General features: G+C 38.0%; 1 protein-coding gene across 2 annotated transcripts in view; it reads left to right on the forward strand.

The window, feature by feature from the left end:
- The window catches only part of LOC145774811 (otoferlin-like), a 100,051-nt gene that overhangs the window by 21,484 nt on the left and 59,135 nt on the right, over positions 1–19,432 (forward strand). The window contains exons 9-25 of one of the 2 annotated variants that reach the window (XM_082586126.1): positions 175–369; positions 750–911; positions 1,186–1,265; positions 1,632–1,818; positions 2,353–2,556; positions 4,568–4,589; positions 5,626–5,743; positions 6,160–6,265; positions 6,716–6,824; positions 7,451–7,640; positions 8,069–8,189; positions 8,849–9,043; positions 10,496–10,612; positions 11,701–11,853; positions 13,749–13,929; positions 14,633–14,757; positions 17,594–17,728. In XM_082586126.1, the coding sequence (XP_082442252.1) occupies positions 175–369; positions 750–911; positions 1,186–1,265; positions 1,632–1,818; positions 2,353–2,556; positions 4,568–4,589; positions 5,626–5,743; positions 6,160–6,265; positions 6,716–6,824; positions 7,451–7,640; positions 8,069–8,189; positions 8,849–9,043; positions 10,496–10,612; positions 11,701–11,853; positions 13,749–13,929; positions 14,633–14,757; positions 17,594–17,728 (2,400 nt within the window). The remainder of the gene's footprint in view (positions 1–174; positions 370–749; positions 912–1,185; positions 1,266–1,631; positions 1,819–2,352; positions 2,557–4,567; positions 4,590–5,625; positions 5,744–6,159; positions 6,266–6,715; positions 6,825–7,450; positions 7,641–8,068; positions 8,190–8,848; positions 9,044–10,495; positions 10,613–11,700; positions 11,854–13,748; positions 13,930–14,632; positions 14,758–17,593; positions 17,729–19,432) is intronic. The other variant, XM_082586125.1, reaches the window with a different exon arrangement.

Genomic DNA, 19,432 nt, shown 5'->3' on the forward strand with positions numbered 1-19,432 from the left:
TTCTCTTCCACTAAGGATGGTACTAATATACCTTAATTTAATTATCTAATTTTTCGCTACCGTTAAGTGTTACTTCACTGATGCAATCTTTCATCCTTTTGTGAATATCTCTCCTCGCCCAAGTGAAAAAATGTAATAAATTCTAAATCCGATTCTTTGAATCCATCATTCCAGGTTTCTGTCACAGTGATAGAAGCAAGGCAATTAAGTGGAACCAACATGGACCCTGTGGTAGCCATCCAAGTAGGGGATGACAGGAAGCATACCAGTCAGAAGGAGTCGACCAACTGCCCGTACTATAACGAAGTCTTTGTATTCGATTACCACATCCCGCGGAAAGTTTTATTCGACAAAATCCTGACCCTTTCTGTACGTTTTGCTTTTGTTGAAATCTTTCTGGCTTTGCTCGTTTATTTGTGCGGTTACTGTGGTTGCCAGAGATATACAATACCGACACTGTTTTCTTTTCTTAGTTACAACGTCATTTTAACGAGTTTTTACTTTTCTTGTGTGGACTTTAATGCGATTGCTTGGATTTTCTTAGCCAATCCTTTTAGTAAAAGCTTTTTAAAGTTGTGTCAAGGCTTTTTCGGCCCAGTTAACGCGATACTGCGAAGTTAGACTTAGTCCAACGATACCAATCCCGTAAGATTTTTCAGAACTCTCTCCTTAATGTAGTAAAATAACCGCGAAGGTGTGCTAAACATATGGTAGTTTCTTATTCATTGTTGAACGGGTTGCTTGTTAAGGTCATACATTCCCGCAACATATTGAGAAGCGGAACGTTGGTCGGGAAGTTCAAGATCGACCTTGAAACCGTCTATGCTCATACAGACCACAATTTCTACCACAAATGGGCGGTGCTGACGGATCCTAACGACCTGAACACGGGTCCTAAAGGCTATCTAAAGGTAAGATGTATCCAAGATTGCATTCTAGGTAAACGACATGTTGTGTAACGTGAATATACCTTTGCTAGGTTTTTTGACCGTGCCTGATATTTTCAGTGAGAAAACAATTTTTCTTTTTCTGGCTAACGTCACAAACACAACTAATGATTTAAAAAAATGGTTTGGTATCTAGCAGAGAGCAAACTAGCTCAACATACTATAAACAGATTCACCCTTTTCCAGTTTTTAATCATTTTGTAAAATCACTTGACCCTAATACTGCGGTCTCCAATAGGTTGATGTGTCTGTGGTTGGGAAAGGTGATAACATAAAGATTCCAAAAGTCAACGACGGAGATGAAGACGACATTGAGAAGTAAGCATCACTTTTGCTTCTTGATTGCTGAAGACGTTATTTTTACGGCGGTGTTGGGTAAAGCTCTTCAGAAATGCCCTGATGAATTTAATTGTAAAATTTCACATGTCAAGCATCAATATTGGATTACTGCAGTAGATTGGTGCTTTGTATACGGATGCTTGATAGTGTTAAACGACATTCTTCTGATGCAAACAAGATGATATTTTAAGTCGTGATAATTTGCATTTGTTCCAACGTTTTGTCAAACAGATATGACAAACTTCTTCAAGCTGATCTTAAACAAGTACGTTTTTAATCATGCGACCATGGCTCTGTACCCGACCAAATAGTTTCCCCCAATTCACAAAGTATCTTCTTCAACAGCAACCTTTTACTCCCCGAGGGAGTGATCTCTGAGAGGCAGCGAGCCCGGTTCATTTTCAAAATTTACCAGGCTGATGGATTGCCTAAGATGAATACTCGCATCACTGAGAAACTGAAGACTGTTCTGCAAGGCGAGCCAAGGGACTTAGTTGATCCTTATGTCGAGATATCTTTCTGCGATCAGAAGGTGCTTACACGCAATGCAGTGTTCTCATTAATATTTAATTGTTGCCGTTGTAAGCTTCTAAAGTCGAAAAGTATTTTCGGAGTCCTTCATTTTGTCACGCAGCGAGAAAAACACTTTCTATTTTTGAGTTAAGTTGCGTCATGCCATCAGGTGTTTCTAAGTGATATAGCATCGTATAAATTAACGTAGATAAGGTGCGTTATTATTACAGATATGCCCTCTGTACTTTAGAAAACAGACATTTGAAGAGAACTGCATTGAGGAGTAGCTCAGTACATTATTACCGTAAAACCCATTCCCTCACTACTTGGTGTCAAGAATGAGATTTCGTGCTATTTTGATAAGATCTTTGGTATGACCCGATAAGGTATCGAACCCATGCCTACCAACTCAAAACCAGGCATCATAACTGCTAAGCCAGCTTGATAGTAAAATTTATCTTGCTCTTTTTGCAAAAATAGCACCAGTTTAAACTTGAAACACCAGCCCTTGGAAATCCATCAACTGAGAACTCTCACTTAACTCCCATTTCAGGGTCAGACATCCGTGAAGAGAAACTGCTACGAGCCTTGCTGGAATGAACAGATCATCATAACCGAGCTCTTTCCTCCTCTCTGCAGGAGGATAAAGATTCAAATTCGCGACAAGGATAACATTAAGAACACTGTCATCGGGACTGCATTCATTGAGTTAGACAAAATATCAAACTCAGGCGACAGAGGTAGGAGATTGACTTTGGTAATTAATCTCGTGGTTTGCATTGTTTTAACGCATTTCAACGTTAAGTTAGCGGAATAGGAAGAATGTGTTTTCACGAGTGTTGGAATATTTTTGACGTTGACATGATTAAAAGCGAGTTTAAACTTTATAGCTGGGCTAGTCAAGCTTACTCAAGTAACAGTTGAATAAGTGCATAATATACAGCAGTTGAATAAATTTGACATCAGCCTATATGAGGATAAATCTTACTTTTTTCAATAAAATTGATATAATATAGTTCGTAGCTGAAGAAAAAAAAAGTGCTAAAATAGGTTAATTTACTTGAAATTAATAATATATTCTTTTGCTGCCTGGAGATAGGGCCTGATTTATCACACGTTGCAGAATGCAGATGTTTGCTAACATTAAATATCGCATTTTCTAATCTTTCACTGCCTCCCTCAGGCAACATTATAACATCACCAGGAAATTAAAGGCTAAATAAAACATTTTGTAGAAATTTCAATCGAGCTAGCAAGAAAAACCTGACAAATCAAGCCCCATCCTCAAGCAGCCATGAGCCTTTATATTGGTCTCTTATTGTCACTGGCCATTACGTGCCCGAGTTGCGAATGTCTGACCTCCACCCGAAGGGCTGGCGGTTCGACTCCTGCCGGGAGTACGTGACTGTGCCTCGCCAAGGCACGTAAAAGTGATGTTTAAAGGTGATTTGGGTGCCTTCTTTACACCACTTATCTTCACTCTATAATGCAAAAACTTGGGTAAAACAACAGAACATACTTTTCTAAAGGAAATCGTAATGAAAGACAACTTTTTAACACATTTCTTTTTTTTCATGGAATTCAGTCCATTTCGGTAATATGCATCAGTGTTGGTTGGTGGTTGTTTGTTTTAAATTGATATTGGTTTTGTTTTTACCAAACCTTGCAAACGTGAACGTGCTTTATGTTGTTCTTTGTGGAATGCTTTAAGTTCATTTAAGTGATTGTATGATAATCGTTTTAATGTTCAGATACAGGATTTCTAAAAGTTTACATATAGCCTACTGTATCAATCTTTATTATTTTCCCTACCAAATATTTTTTATTTCCATGTCCTAACTTTTCTTGATTAACCTCTTGCTTGTTTCTGCATTAAATTACTCAGATGCCGATCACTGCGTGTTGTCGAGTAAATATCTAACACTTCAGACATTTGTTGAAATGTTTTCGTTTTGTCCTCTGCAGCATTACAGCGTTTGATGCAAATTTCATTTGCTTGAAATGTATCTGACCATTACCAGACAGCAAAAATCCGTCATTTTTACATTGAATCAACGTCTGCAGGCGTTGATTTCACGTCTGCACACTCTGCCAAAGAAACGTACGTCTTACGTCATTTGCACGGTGGAAAATTTCTCTAAAACATCGGAATTTTAATATTTACGTTTATATATTTGTTATTGGGTCATTTAGGGTTAAAGCAACTTACAATCCTTAGCTCAGACTTTCAATTGGGAATGCATCAAATATTCATCCTCTTACAATTTGATGATGTCATCATCTCCGCTTGCTTTGTGTTGATGGCGTCGTGTGTTTATTGTTGTTGTTTGTGTGTTTTGATGCAGGATCTTTCAAAGTTTTGTGGGATTTATTTAAGCACTGTATGTAGTAATTTGCTACTTTCCACCTTGTATAGCAGGGGTGGCCAACACGTCGATCGCCAAGTTTCAACTGGTAGATCGCGCCAGATTTTGTTTTGAAAGCGCACTTTTCAATCAAAATCCTGAGAGAAAATTTGTAGATCAACTCAGACAATACACTTGGTTACACTATGTATAAAAACAGAATACCTATCTTTCACACTTATGGAACCATAATTTTATTGTTGTGTAACAAGTAGCCTACGAACATCCAAGGTTAAAAATCGAAGTAGTCTGAAAAATAGGTGTCTTGGCGAAACAATAGCAGTAACTTTCCAGTTTGATTGTTGCTTGCGTTAGAAGAGGAGGCTAGTTATTTACCTTGGTTGTTATGTCCGTTTATTTCAGTCTAATCCTAGTCTAATCTACAGTAGGCTATACTACTAAACCAACTTATACTTCTTTTTCGTAAGAACTTCTGGGACCGAGAATTTATCCTTTTATCTCCAACGCTTCACGGTGTTTCGGACTACACTGGAAGGATACTAAAAGCAGCCAGTCTTTGATTTTATCATCCAAGACACACACACCTTTCCCTCCATTAGGTGGCTTGAAGATGGTACAATCGTTGATTATGTGGTCTGTTCCTCAGCACCATATTCACAAGAAGAAGAGGCCATTTCCCATTGGTGCATGGTTGAGCGGAAAATCCCGACGCCCATGCGAAGATTTTTTTGGCCTAACCACGCCAATCTCGGTAGCGTTAAGCCGATGGGACGGGTGTCGGCTTCGGAGATGAAAAAATGGAATCTGGCTGTACTTGACTTCCATTCAGATTTGTATTTAAGGTCCGCCCAATTAGCCACAGGCCCACAGAGATGTTTTGTTTGTCAGCTTCTTTCAGCAAAAGTTGAGCGGTTGGCAGGATAGGTATCTTGATTTCAGATGATTGGAGGTAAATTAACGGAAACTTGAATATACTGATCAGTGCTAACAATGGTAAATGTGTGATAGGCCTAAATATAAATCCATTTACAGTAAAAATGTTGCAACAAAAAAGTTGCTTAGTGACTTCATCATCGACCGGTCGATCGCTAGTAATTAAGAAATTTTCCAGTCGATCGCAAGCGATGAGAAGTTGGCCACCCCTGTTATATAGCATCAAGTTAAAAAATAGCCTAAATGTATTTGAAGCCTTTTGGCTTGTAAAGTACAAACAGCTGAAACATTCGTTTTCCAAAATTGTATTATTCTTGTTCTCGCCTTTATGTCACCAACGCTTATAGAACGCATCATCAAAATAGAAAAAAAAGTTTTAACTTCAGTCTTGAGAGTTCTGTCCGTGTTTTGGGGCACACCGATTGGAATACGAAGCTCACATACGAAAACACCATTAATTTTTTCATCAAAACTTCTATATCCATATAAAATTCATACCAACTGACCACACTGCATATCAATGGCAGGCTTCTTACCCACTTTTGGACCGACTTTCATAAATATGTACGGTTCCCCTCGGAACTACTCGATGGTCAACGAACACTCCGACCTCAACGAAGGATTGGGTGAGGGAGTCGCATTCAGGTATTTCGTTTCTTACAAACTTGATATTTTTGCGAAGTTATGCTTCATTATCTTGTTTGTCTGGTCAGTGGTCATGTTTGTGTGGCCCAAATCGCCTTTGCAATGAATATTGAAGGCCAACCAGGGCCACCAGGCCCACTATCGCAACGAGAGCGAATAATTGCCGCGTCAAAACATCAATCGCTTGTAACAATAACACAATAGCTTGTTAATGGTATTTTTGTTCCTTCTTAGAATACTTCGTAAAACTGAAATAGTGTTGAATAGCCTACGGCCCACAAAACGGGCTGCGTGCAAACTATTTTGGGCTGTAGCCAACATGTTACCGACTGCTGTTACAGGTATATGACATTGTAAGTTAATATTCGGATAATGTTTTCATGAAACAGTGTTTTCAATTGGCTTTTCTACTTCAGAGCACGCTTGTTGATGGGGCTGTCAGTTGAACTTGTCGATATCAACTCAAGTGAAGGTCAAGGGTCATCTGACGTGGAAGTGGAACTTATTCCCGCCTTGTCCGAGGTGATTTTATTACATTTATCTGCCCTGGTTTCTTCCAGTCAGCAACAGACGTTGCATCATTGTAAAAAGGATGATTTGCCGGCTGGGACCTTATTTGCATTTTTAACAATGAATTACTTCACTTTTTTTTAGGTGAAACTTAAACTGTAGCTTGAAGTCAATCCAACATAAAAAGATAAAAGTGATTTTCTTTCTTTGGACCTTATTTCAATGCCATTTCGTATTAAAATAGATTGAAACTTTTGAGAGAACCCCATTTTAGATATGTTAGCGTTTTTTTCCGGGTTACTACGACTTGTTTGGCTTAGCGTGCCTGTTACACTGACTGCCAATTATATTAGCCAGGATTAAAAAAAAAATGTGCAGGAAACAACTCGAGCCCACCGAATCTCCATTTTTGCTCTTTTAGTTCCTAAAATGTTGTGTTAACATTTGACATTTTCGTTTCAGCTTGGAGCTGGAAAGATCGACGAGTTTTTTCTATTTGCGACTTTTCTTGATGCAAATATGATCGACAAAAAGTTGTCAGACAAACACGTGACGTTCGAGGTTACCATAGGTCAGCTATTTGGTATGATACGTGATTCTTCTGGCTTCATTCCCACTTAGTGGGGTCGCCGGTGTCACCCAGACTGCAAAATCCGTCACTTTTACATTGATTCAACGTCTGCAGACGTTGAATCAATGTAAAATTGACGGATTTTGATGTCTGGGAACTGCGGTCCTCCACATCACTCTGTCAGAAGCTTATTCCTCTTTCACTCTATGAGCTATAATTCTGATTTAACGGGATTGACTGTGCTACAAGATTCTGTAAGTTTTGATCTGGTTTATCTTTGTCTTTTGTAAAGGAAAGACGTCTGACTTCTTTAATGAGCCGGATAAGATACTGACTACCTGTCCACGATAGTCCAGAGCACATAGTAGTTTTCTTTGGTCTCTAATTTTGAAATCAAGGGGAATTTCGGATCAGCTCCATCTTTTTTAGATATAGCACGTTTTGCAATTAAAACAATCCACAAATAAACAAAACAATAGCAAGAAACTGAAATCAGCCAGGTTCGAAAACTTGTTTGATCAAGTTTCGCGCCTTGAAGGCGGCATCTTCAGTATTTTATTCAAATACAATAAAAACAATACCGGAATTTCATTAAATCTAAAAACAAGATACATCGGTCCGTGCAGGTAACTTCGGAAATGACATTGACGGACAAAACCTGAGTCGCAAGAGACAACGCAGTGACGAAAACGACTCAGATGACTCTGTTGACAATTCGGACGACGAGAGGAAGAGTTTGTTGAAGAGCAGTCAAGAGTTAAATGATCCCAACATCCGACCTTTGACCCCACCAGAAAAGACTCTCACAAGTGACGGGTGAGTGCCGTTGATAATGAAGATGAAATTTTGTGATAGGTTACTCGATTTCATCTTTCGATCTATTGGTACATTAGGATGACGTATAGTTTCGCTTCAACAGCCTTATCCGCACCTTTGTGTTTGAGCCCTGTTCATTGGTGTAACAAGATCTTGTAGTGGTGCAGTCTCGCCGTACTTAGAACATATTTGACAAACCACCAGCGTTGTCTGGTGGCAAGACGAACCAATCAGATTGGAGCTGGCGGCATGCTGCTTCATCCGCTTTCACGGACGTTGAAGTTGAGTAATTTCATGCATCCTATCCACCTACAATATCCATCGGAACATGAAAATAAAAGAAAATGGAGATAAAGTTTTTCCGTTTCCTCCGTAGCAAATTAGACAATTAGTTTAAGCAAACGCTTTATCTTTAGTTTCTGTTGCAGATATTACTACCACATGCCGTACTTCGAGAAGAAGCCGTGTGTTTGTCTGACCAGCTATTGGCATGATCAGAAGCGGAGACTCTACAGCTCCAACATCATGCACAAAATTGCGGACAAACTGGTTTGTGGCAAAGTTTAAAAAATACATTTTCCAAAAAATTGACTTGTAGTGTTGGAATTAAAACCTGTGTCGGGAGCGAAAGTATTTCGTGAATATTGTGCAGTTCAAACAGTTTATAACGACTGATGACGATGGCTTTTGTCCTAATAATATATGCATAATATATAAACCGGCTGAGTGGTTAGTGCGCCCGCCTCTGAATCGGTAGGCATGGGTTCGATACCTTGTCGGGTCATACCAAAGACTTTTTAAAAATGGTACTGAATCTAATTCCTGCTTGGCACTGAGCAATGGAGTGGATTCGGGTAATAATGTACTCAGGTGCGCCTCTATACGGCTGCATTGACACTGTCTGCTTTGTAAAGCGCTGTGGAGCAACGCATTCTGCGTTGGATACAGCGCTATATAAAAACTAACATTATTATTATCTAAATGTCTTCTGATCCTAAATCAAATTGACAATCACAACTATTTAATAAAAGTTTGTTTATTTTTTTAAGATTTTACACCACTGATCGAAAAGCAACTGCAGTTTGGCCTCAGTTTGTTATAGTCTACTTTCCTCCATCATACTTTCCCCCATTTCCTCCATCATACTTAATAGTTCTACTTTCCTCCATCACTTTCATGCCCATACACATTACCTTGACGTTTTGCAGGAAGCAGGAATTGATGACGTAGAAGAAATGCTGAAGACAGGCGAGGAACGCCCCGACAGAAGATTAAGGGGCGTGGCCGAGGAACTGGCCAATGGCTGCGCAGCATACAATCGCTTGGTGAAAGGAACTGGTGGTGCAGCGATGGGACGAACAAAACTGGATCGTGAGCGTCATAAGCTCTGCTTGAGAGAAATAGTAAGATATTTTGTGTTGCAAGAAGGGAAGAGTGTTTTGAGTTGAAAGTATTATCTCAATTCACTTCTTCGCATCTCATACTTTTTTATTCAGCTTTGTGATTCACTTTTAGAGATAATTTACAAAGTCTGAACGAAGTAGTTTCTGTTTTATTTACCCCTATTCAATCCCAATGGATTATAAAACTTAATTTGACTGGCCACTTCAATGCTTAGTCTGCTTGTTTTTCTTGCAATAAACTACTTCTTTTGTTGCCCCCCATTGTTTAAATGAACCCAAAATAATGTGACTTTGTGCCGCCCTTGCCATTGGACGACCGTGGTTGGAATGCTTTGGTGGTTAACAAAAGGTTATAACTCTCTCGTAATTTGTTCAACTGAATTGAAGAGTTCCTATTTTAGCATCTGCGTGACATTAAAAACTAAAGTAAATTGCGTAAATTCGCATTTTTTCTGGTCCTGCCAAAAATGACGCTTGTTGTTATTTTCGCAAGATAGTGCTGTTGCGCTTATTTTGAATTTACACGCAAGCAAACATTTGCGCTCAGCCACACACATGGCTTATGAAATCTTTTCCGGAAAGCGGAGCTCTAAAATAGCCTGCAAATGATATCAGCAACGATTATATCGTTTTTTTTTCTCCAATAAACAAACCAGAAGGTCTGCTTTCCTTGAATGATGCGTCCAAAAATTGTATGTTCTGATATAGCTCTTCAAAGTGCAGTTCTGTCAAACATCGATAACCGGAGTCTGAAAGAAGAAGGTTATGGCACCACAGGTATAAAACACCTACTAACAATGCTTTTTTAATATTTTATGGATTCCACAAAAATGAAAAACCTGTGAGACAAAGCGAATGTTGAGACAAAGCGAATGACCTTCGAAGAAAACAGCATTTGAAAAACTCATTAAAACATAGGCTACATTGCTCACAATTATCACTGCAAGTTTTGACACCCAAAGACATTAAATAGAGTCAAAATTTTACCATATTCAGAATCCTGATAAAATTTACTGCTTTTTAGATACAAAAACAAATTTTTGATACAAAAATTATTTCCATCAGGTGTGTCCCTTTATAAGCGTTTGCGCAATGCTAATAATAATCAGCTAAAATATAAACTGTTTCTTCAAACGTTGCAATTGTCCATAACAGAAATATCATTTAATGAAAGCTATTTTTTGTTTTGCGCTGTTTTTGCAGCAATTCTAAACTTATTGGGAAATACTCTAGCGGGTGTTCTTGGCTAGTCTCAGTTGGTTTTGTTTCAGCAATTACTTACGAAGTTGATTAATTGCACAAAAATAAATTTTCGTAGCTTTGCATTACACAATACTTATCCTTTATGAACATAGTTGAACCACAGACAAATAAAAGTAGTTTTGTTAATTAGAAAGTACAATTGCCTAATATTTGCCTGCGTTTTGATTAATTTTAGCAACTGTTTTTTAGGATTGGATCGGCAATGAAGCCAAGAAAATAAAAGCGCAGTTGAAACAAACAACTTTGAAAGACAAAATGGCCAGGATGAAAATACTTCTTTCCAGAATCAAGTCTCTATCCGACGACGTGAGTAAACATCACGAGAACAAGCCTCGTTTTTGCAGTAATGCAACGTGTTATAACGTAAAAACACTGTTAACCTATCGATTTTCAGAAGCGTTGACGTTTCGTTTTTGCAGACATTTCCGAAATTTGTAGTTGATTCGTTGCGTTCCTTCCTTGTCTGCCCGACCATTTATAGAAGTTTCTAGAAGTCGTAATTCCTGGTAAAAGCCACCAGACGAGCAGACTCTTCTGAAAAGAAACACAACCGCACGGCCAGAACTCTTGCCACATCCTGCTTCATGTTTTAAGCCATGTTTTCGATTCCAGCACTTTTCGATTAAAATATGAATATTAAGCTTTTTTGTTGTCAAATTATTTTGATGTCTTTGAAGTGTTTTTTTTTTCATAATTTTCCTTAGCGATTTAGACATCTCAAATAAAAACTTGATTGACTACCAGTTTTATGCATGCCATTAAGTTTGAATGAGTCACCACAGACAGTCTGTTTCGGCTTTCAAAGTTCCGTTAGATTCGTGATATACAGCCAACGCAAAGAGCGACTTTATTACGAATGCCTGTTTGCTAAGAGTTCGGAACATCAACGCAAAATTTCCTGTAATCCAGGATAGACAAAATCTTCCCTCTCTAGACGACCGCTCGGTAGTGTGGCAACTTTCTTTTTTCCTCTATCACAAGTTAAAAAATGACCAAAAAAGCATATAAGAACCTGATTCTTTTACGGAAATAATCTTTTTTCATGCTTGTTGATTTCATTGTGCACAAGGTGATCTTTATAAACGTTGAATCGATGTAAAAAAAAAGCTTGTTTGCTGGCTAACTTCAGCCAGCCCTAAAGAGTTTGAATACGTTCACGAAGACTTTCTTGTTCTTCCGTCCACTCAATCAAGATCTTCCGTCACCTTCATCAGATGCCTGGGATAACCGAAGTTTAAATTTCTATTTTAAGAGGTGGAGTCTGACCTCAGAGTTGCGTTTGTTTTACTTCATTTAAATCATTTTGGAATTATGCAAAAACAACGTTGTCTTGCTTTGTTTTGTTATTATTCATCAAGCTTTTCCACGCTGTAACTAAATTTTTCTTCCTTCAGCCACAAGATTCTATCCCGGATGTTTTTATTTGGATGTTGAGCAGAAAGAAGAGAGTAGCCTATGCTCGGATGCCAGCGAGGCAGATTCTCCATTCCATACGTCAGGAGGAGTCCGGAGTCCATTGTGGGAAGATCCAGACTATTTTCCTCCGGGTATTTTAGTTGGGATTTGCACGCTGCCTATTCTTTATCATTACAATCTGTGTTTCTGTTTGACTTATTAGTCAGTATTGATCCCGCCCGCATCTTATGTGATTGTTTGGCAATTAGAGATGGCGGGAAGTCAAAGCCAACAGCGCGACATCTTCGCAATTCAAATTTAGTTTTTGCAGCTTTTTTTATGAACAACAAGTCTGGCTAAAATTACCATTTTCCAAAATTAATTCTTGAACCAACAATGCACATTTTACTTTCAGCTACCAGGCATGTGCAAACATTTTTACTCGCGAGCCAAGTTTGAAACTTTGAATGATAACAACGCGGGCCGTATCAACTTTTAAGAAAATTTAGTATCATTTTTTAATGAAAGTAGGTTATTACGTAAAACAAGCAAGTAAATTTGACCAGATTTCAACAACGTCATTGTTACGTGATGAACTGTTGTAAGGTATTCTACACAAATGAAAGAAGCGCAGGGCTTCGCCGTCAGAGAAAGTTTTCTGTACGTCCTGCCTTGTCCTGAGAATTTTTGTTCCCAATAACCTGAAAACTTTTCCAAAGTAGTGGTGTCATGCACTCTGTACTACAACAGTAATACTGTGACGAATTTTCACTGAGACTTTAGTGAGTTCACTTACTCACTATGTCCCCGGTTTTCACGCAACGCATTTAGGGCGTCGGGCTTCGGGCTTTTCCGCTCAACCATGCACCAATGGGGAACGGCCTCTTCCTCCTCCTGTGAATGTGGTGCCGAGTAACAGACCGCAGACCACATTATCAATGACTGTTCCATCTTCAAGTCACCTAACGGAGTGGAAGGTCTGCGTGTCATGGATGATGAAACCAAAGACTGGCTGCTCTCTAGCAGCCTTCCAGTGTAGTCCGGGAACATCGTGAATCTGGGGTGGTAAAAGGATATACCCTCGGCCCCAGAGGCTCACACGACGACGACGACGCAACGAGAGAAATTGGAAAATGGTAAATATTGACTACAGCAAAACATTCTCAATTTCAATCTCAAAATGAAGCTCAAAAACTAAAAAAAGCTAGTTAAAAAAAAACAAAAAACAAGCAAACCCCAAATCTAAAAAAGATGCAAATTTAAAAAAAAAGTAGCTCATTTTACGGGAAAACCACTAGGTTGGCAACACTGTTGTGCACACTTCTAAGTGCTAAACTCGCATTGTAAAATTTCAAGCCAGCATTATTATATCACAAAGCTTCACCCCAACATTACACAGTTCGCGAAAATGTACACTTGCTTTGGCGTGAAGATAAGATGCTATTCACAAAGTTTTTACCATTTATCCTACGCCTCCTTCAACCTGATTCTACCGCCAATGCTGGAAAAAATGAGATATAACTTAAAATAGCTAGTATACAGTATACACCTTCAGTATTATCACGCGGGTCACGCAAAACAACATGGTGGGCCGCATTGTGGCCCGCGGATCGCCGGTTGCACATGTCTGACCAGCAAATAAGTCTTTTTTCCCATTGATTCAACGTCTGTGGACGTTGAATCAGTATAAAAAAAGGTCTGCTTTGCCACTGGGATGATAATCTTAGATTCCAAGGCCGTTTGCGTAGGCGTAAAGGATTCTTTTTTACCGGACGATGGTTTACTTGGAATGTTGTTGTCCCTGTAACAAGATGTTTAGGAGGGCGCCATCTGCATGTTTTGTATAACTTTTTCCTTAAACTGTCAAATTTATGGATCACTTGTTTGTGTACTAGCACATGCATTTTTGGGTGTGGCCTGCTGTTTGACCCGAAGATTATGATCTTAAGATAAACTATCTTCTAAACTTTAGAGTCTAAAGCTTAGATTCCTCATTAATATGACGTTTAACAAACATAGACATTGCGTAAAACTTTCTTCCCAACAGCTGCCCGGAAAGAAAAGTCTTGGTCCTTCAGGCTGGAGCATTCAGGCGAAACTGGACGTATATTTTTGGTTTGGTTTGACCAAGAACAAGAGAGATTATCTCAAGGGTCTGCCCTCTGGTTATGAAGTGACCAGAACCACCAAGTCCAATAAATCACCTCCGTTGTATTTGACTTACAAAGGTGCGTAACAATTTTAAAGGACACGCATTACGTTTTGTGTTTCACTTATTTTCATAAGTGTGTGTCTAAAACGTACTTTGCTTTTTTTTTACTTATCAATGTGCTGTCACACACCTGCGGTTTTATTTTAAAGTTATACTAACTTCAAGAATTATTCTTATTTTAAAATTTGCTATCTGTTTTTGAAGGTGCGTTTGTTAGAAAGCATATGTATCAAAAAAGGGTAATATAAAATGTAAAATCACTGTCATTTGTTGCATGCTAAAAATCAACCCCACGTAGTAGTTAAACAGGGTTGATCTTTTTATTCTAAGTGCTGGCATTCTGCACAATGGTCATCAATATATCATCATTGAACATTATGAAAAGTCGATTTCGCTATGACAATGGCGTGTCACCTAGCAAACAATAATAAAACGAGAATCATACCAAAGAAATAAATGAGATAATGGAGAAATATCGCCACTCTGTAAATTCTTAATATTTTCTTCCTGTCAAGAAAATTTTATATTTCGATACAAGCGCTATTTATTATTAAGTCACATGATAGTTCAAACATGTATCACGCAGGCGGTGAGCTGCTGCTAATCTCAATGGTTAAGTAAACCAAAACGAATGACCGCAATCTTACAGACTTGGTTATTATGTGACTGACAAGAACTGCCTATAAAAAAACAATCTACTTAGTGCAACTTTTCATCAGATCGTCAGCAGTTTGAGCTCCGAGCTCATTTATACCAAGCTCGAAGTCTCTTGGCAGCGGATGAATCTGGGCTTTCCGATCCTTTCGCCAAAATAGTATTCTCCACTCACAGCGACACCACTCAGGTAACTTCACTTCCACGTAGGTGCCACAACTGTGTCACATACATGTCATATCTGTGTCACATGTATGACACGAATGTGTCGCGTACATGTAACGTCTAATGACGTTAAAATCCGTTGTATCACATGAGTAAGACAGTTAACAAGACGTTAGAATATAATTTTTAGAAAAAATCATTCAGACAGTCACCAAATTTTGGCAAAATCTGGAAAATTCTGCAAAATGTGACAAACCAGGCCGTATGTCTAGTTAGCCATGACGGCATGTGTGCATCACGTACATTGCATATGAACGATTTCACAAGAAGCCAGTTTCTAACGTGAAACTTGTATTTTCATCTAAAGAAAAGCTTTTCATCCTGCTTCTATTTTTAGAACTTTACGTATGGAAAGTGCCGAAGATATGACAGTTTTGACTTAGTCAGTTCACAGATATTTTTGAACCGAAAAATTGTGTCATTGTATCAATTCTGAATTATTCGGAAGACGTTGAATCATAGTAGTGAAACCTCCTTATTTAAACCTCCTCAGAACACACTTATGGCAATATGCAATTTATTTTTTCTTAAATATAGCAGTTTTTGTATTTGCAATAGAATTTTTTCGCTGATGCAGCGGCATAAGTTTTCGAAAGAAAATAGTTAAAACTTTTCTTCGAATTGTTTTTTGATCGAAATCTCTGTCCTAAAATTTTGTCTGATGACCATGTGCAGCAACAGAACCGCATATACTTCTGGAGATCCCATAAAAATTTCAGTACCTGCTGGGACGTTTAATAGATTGGCAGGCTAGCATCGTTTTCAAAAGGACAATAAGTTTGTTAAATTTTATTTGGAAACGTTGTCGGAAAAAGACCTGAAAACGTATCCGAATTTACATTGTTACCGTTTTGTTTTTGTCTTGCAATCCGTTGATACTTACTTCAACACTCACTTACTGACGCAATTCATCACAACTCTTTTAGTTTGTTTGTTCCTGCACAAAACGTATTTTTGATTCGTTTCTACACAAGTGCTCAGGCATAAGGATTCAGCCAGCAGCGCTTGAATTCAACTGGATTTTGTTTGTTTGCTGTCCGTGCTAAAACTGGGGAGATTTCAAAATCATATGCCTCTTCTTGTGATAGTGCGTAATCAAATGCGAAATCTTGGATTCTTTTTAGCACTGGTAATACACGAGCCCACTGATTGTGGTGTTCGATATTTTCCTTCCAGAATTTTCGTTTAATCTGTTTGTGTGTTTCAAATTTATCTTGTTCTTATGTAACACTTTTTAACAGCTTGCACTTGATAATGATCAATAATGTATTTCTCTTAATTTACATCCTTTTCATGGTGCTTGTTGCAAACATACCATACCCACCGCTGTGCGGGTGTAATGTACTGTCACAGATTGACACATATAGTTCCACAAACTCGGCTTCTTTTCTTATGGAATAAAATCTCTACTGTATTCGTCTATCATGGGAACAAGCCTGGTTGCATTGGTGATCATGTGAACTTTATCCTAATTTGTACTGGACTTGCCGTGTTGGTAGGTTAGCTTGTTTGTTGTAACAATATCTCGCTTAGAATTTTTGGTTGAAGTATAATTGAAAACAAAATACCTTCTTAATTCTTTTTTCGGTGTATATCTTATAGATCTGTATGGATTTTGCGTTTTTGTTGTTTCCAAAAAAAATCCCTTTTGATCCTCTGCAATACATTTGCATACTGCTCGCACTGCTACGTTTTGTCGTATTTTGAAAACACTGTATTATGTTGCACACACACTTTGTTTTAAAATGTGCATGGACAAGACATCACAAATGGCGCACAAATTTATGGTCACGTGATGACATTTGATCGCTATAGCGACTTCTTGGTTTTTAGCCATGTCTGTTGCATTGGCTATTGCTATCCCGTAGCCAACTAGAAGTCTAGTGGAGATCTATTGCTATAAAACAACAGGGGTGGCAGTCTTGATTTTCACTGTACTTTAGTACTAGGTGTCGAAAAGACAATCTGGCACACAAAGAAAGCTGTTGAATGTTGGAAAACTGTCTTGGTATAAAAGAATAATTGCAGTATACATTGAACTTAAGCCTAGTTTTTTTGGTTATTTATTAAAGATCCATTTGTTTTTAATGTTCGTCAATGTTTTATGGCATCTTCAATAAGAATCTTGTTGCAGTAAATAAATTGTGTATTATAACTCAATTTATGTTTTATTATATCCCATCACATTAATTTTAGTTAAAATCTATTGCATTCAAGTGACTTACTTAAATTTGTGGCTTTGTTTTTTTTCTAAAAAAAAACCTCGCAATCGTTCACAGCGCGCCAGTTTGTTGTATATGACTTTACGACTACCTAGGTTAATTATTAGACCATTATAATTAAGTAGATATTTCGAAACTTTTCGTCATCGTCTTAAAGCCACCTTGTAGTTTCTTTTTTGATTCAATGTCCAGTGACGTTAAAGCAATGTAAAGTCAGTTCACGAAAGTCCTTTCTTTGTCAATAACCCAGACAGCAAATTTTGTCATTTTTACATTGATTCAACCTCTGTAGACGTTGAATCAATGTAAAAATGACGGATTTTGCTATCCAGAAAATTGACGTTATTGCGTGTTCAATTTTTGTTGCGTTGTTAAATAAAATCGCTGTGATTATTCCAGTAAACAGTTTGTAAGCAACATATCCCATCCAGCCAGAAAACCATTCTTTTTTACATTGTTCAACATCCACAGACGTTGAATCAATACAAAAAATGACTTGCTTTGCTTGCAGGTATGTAGAACTACTTTTTATTTTAACCTTTGACCTTGCAAAATGGGTGAAGCTTCCGTCTTTCTTAGGTCATAGAACAGACACTTAGTCCCACATGGGACCAGACTTTAATTGTTCCGAACATCACCTTATATGGAAGAGCGGAAGAACTAAGAGAGGACCCTCCGGTGATCATAATTGAAATCTTCGACAAAGATATGGTTGTATGTATATTTTTGTTGTTGTTTTAGTTTTCTACAGAAAGTGACTTGCAAAACTGCGTCTACTGACGTAGGTAGCCAAGATTTAACCATCTACGGTAGCAATAACTTTTTTTTAAAACAACAGACTAAGACTTGAAACACACGATTTTAGTAAAAACGGCAATATAGTTAAACGAACGGTTGTCCTAGCTTTAAAGTAGCATTTTACCTCGATCTAGCTAAGCAAGTCCTACGTTTTATGCCTCCGTTTATTACATCTATTAATAAAAGTGACAGAATGTCTTGCAGATTTCACAAACTATGTTTTGGTTGGCTTGACTCCAACCACCTATTATGCTTCGAGCGTTTCCAAATAAATAGGATTCCGTGTTCTTAATAAGCAGCTTTTAATTGGTTGTTTTCACCATTTGCATAGATAGATGTCGCACAATTTGTTGTGTTAATAATGGACATTTATCATGCAGTTTAATATTTAGTTATTACTTGTAATAGCATGAAATTAAAAAAGTAAAATTCCCAAAGTGCGGTAAATTCTTTCCACAAGACGGTCTTCATTAGATGAATGCCTAATTATTACCGGACCAAGCCTAGTTTTATTTCCATCGGGATTTTTAATGGATTGTGTCAGCCTACCATAATTGGAATTGCCAAAGAAACGGTGAATTTAAAGAGCATATTTTACACTTACGGCAAGAGATTTGCACATTACTAACCACAACACTTGACTACGTGAATGTGATGTTAAAACGCATCGTTTTTTTTTGTTTAGATTTGACTTTTGACGAGATACAAATCTCCAGGCGTAGGTTTAGGTTAGTTTGAAGCCTATCCTTCAACGAATATTTTGTGACGATGTGTGGAAAGTACCTGTTTTTTTTTAATGTAGCACGGTCTAACTTGATCGTTAATCTTGAAGTGTTGAACTTGGCGCCACGTGTTGTCTTCAGAAAGGTTGGCAAGATTTCTTATCAACTTACCCCAGCCAGATAACCAGTTACATTGATTGCAAAATGGGTTAACTGTTGTCTGTAGACTCTCTAAATGTCTGTTGACGTTGTAAAAAAGGTCATTTGCTGCCCCGAACGGCTGGAATGCAGTTTTTAACCGCGTCAGCATTTCTTGACACAGTTCAAACACCTATGCCCTGCCAACCAAAGGCATTATTCACGTTCGAATAAGTTTATTTGTGGTGAGATTCCTCCATGCTTCGGATATACCAGCTGCAGGAGTTTGGTTTCATTTCCTGCCATTTGAAAATGATTGCAACATTTTCTGTGTGATTTTGTACAAAGTTTCAAAATACAGAAATGGCCACTGTATTTGATCGACAATCTAACCTGCCGGGATTTGATAGATTGTCTAGTCTGTAGTCACAAGAAAAATGCAAAAAAATTATGGTCATACACTCATACATGGTTAGGAATTATGGTTATTTTATTATAAGTCTTGAATGCCGTATTGTTCCCCATCTCCACAGCGATAATTTGCATCTTTCAGTAGTGCCGATTCACGACTAATTCTACCAATCTTCGAAAACCTTTCTTTGACCCTAGCTCGAGATTTTGACTTTTCACGAACTCATTGAGGTCTTATGTCCAAACGTGGTCCTCTTAAGTCTCGACTAATGATTTCTTTTCGATTGTTTGTTTAAATATGATTTCGCACTGAGCGTATAACCGAAGCGACTCATTAACCGAGACCCGC

This window comes from Aplidium turbinatum, chromosome 7, assembly GCF_918807975.1.
Source record: "Aplidium turbinatum chromosome 7, kaAplTurb1.1, whole genome shotgun sequence".
Lineage (NCBI taxonomy): Eukaryota > Metazoa > Chordata > Ascidiacea > Aplousobranchia > Polyclinidae > Aplidium > Aplidium turbinatum.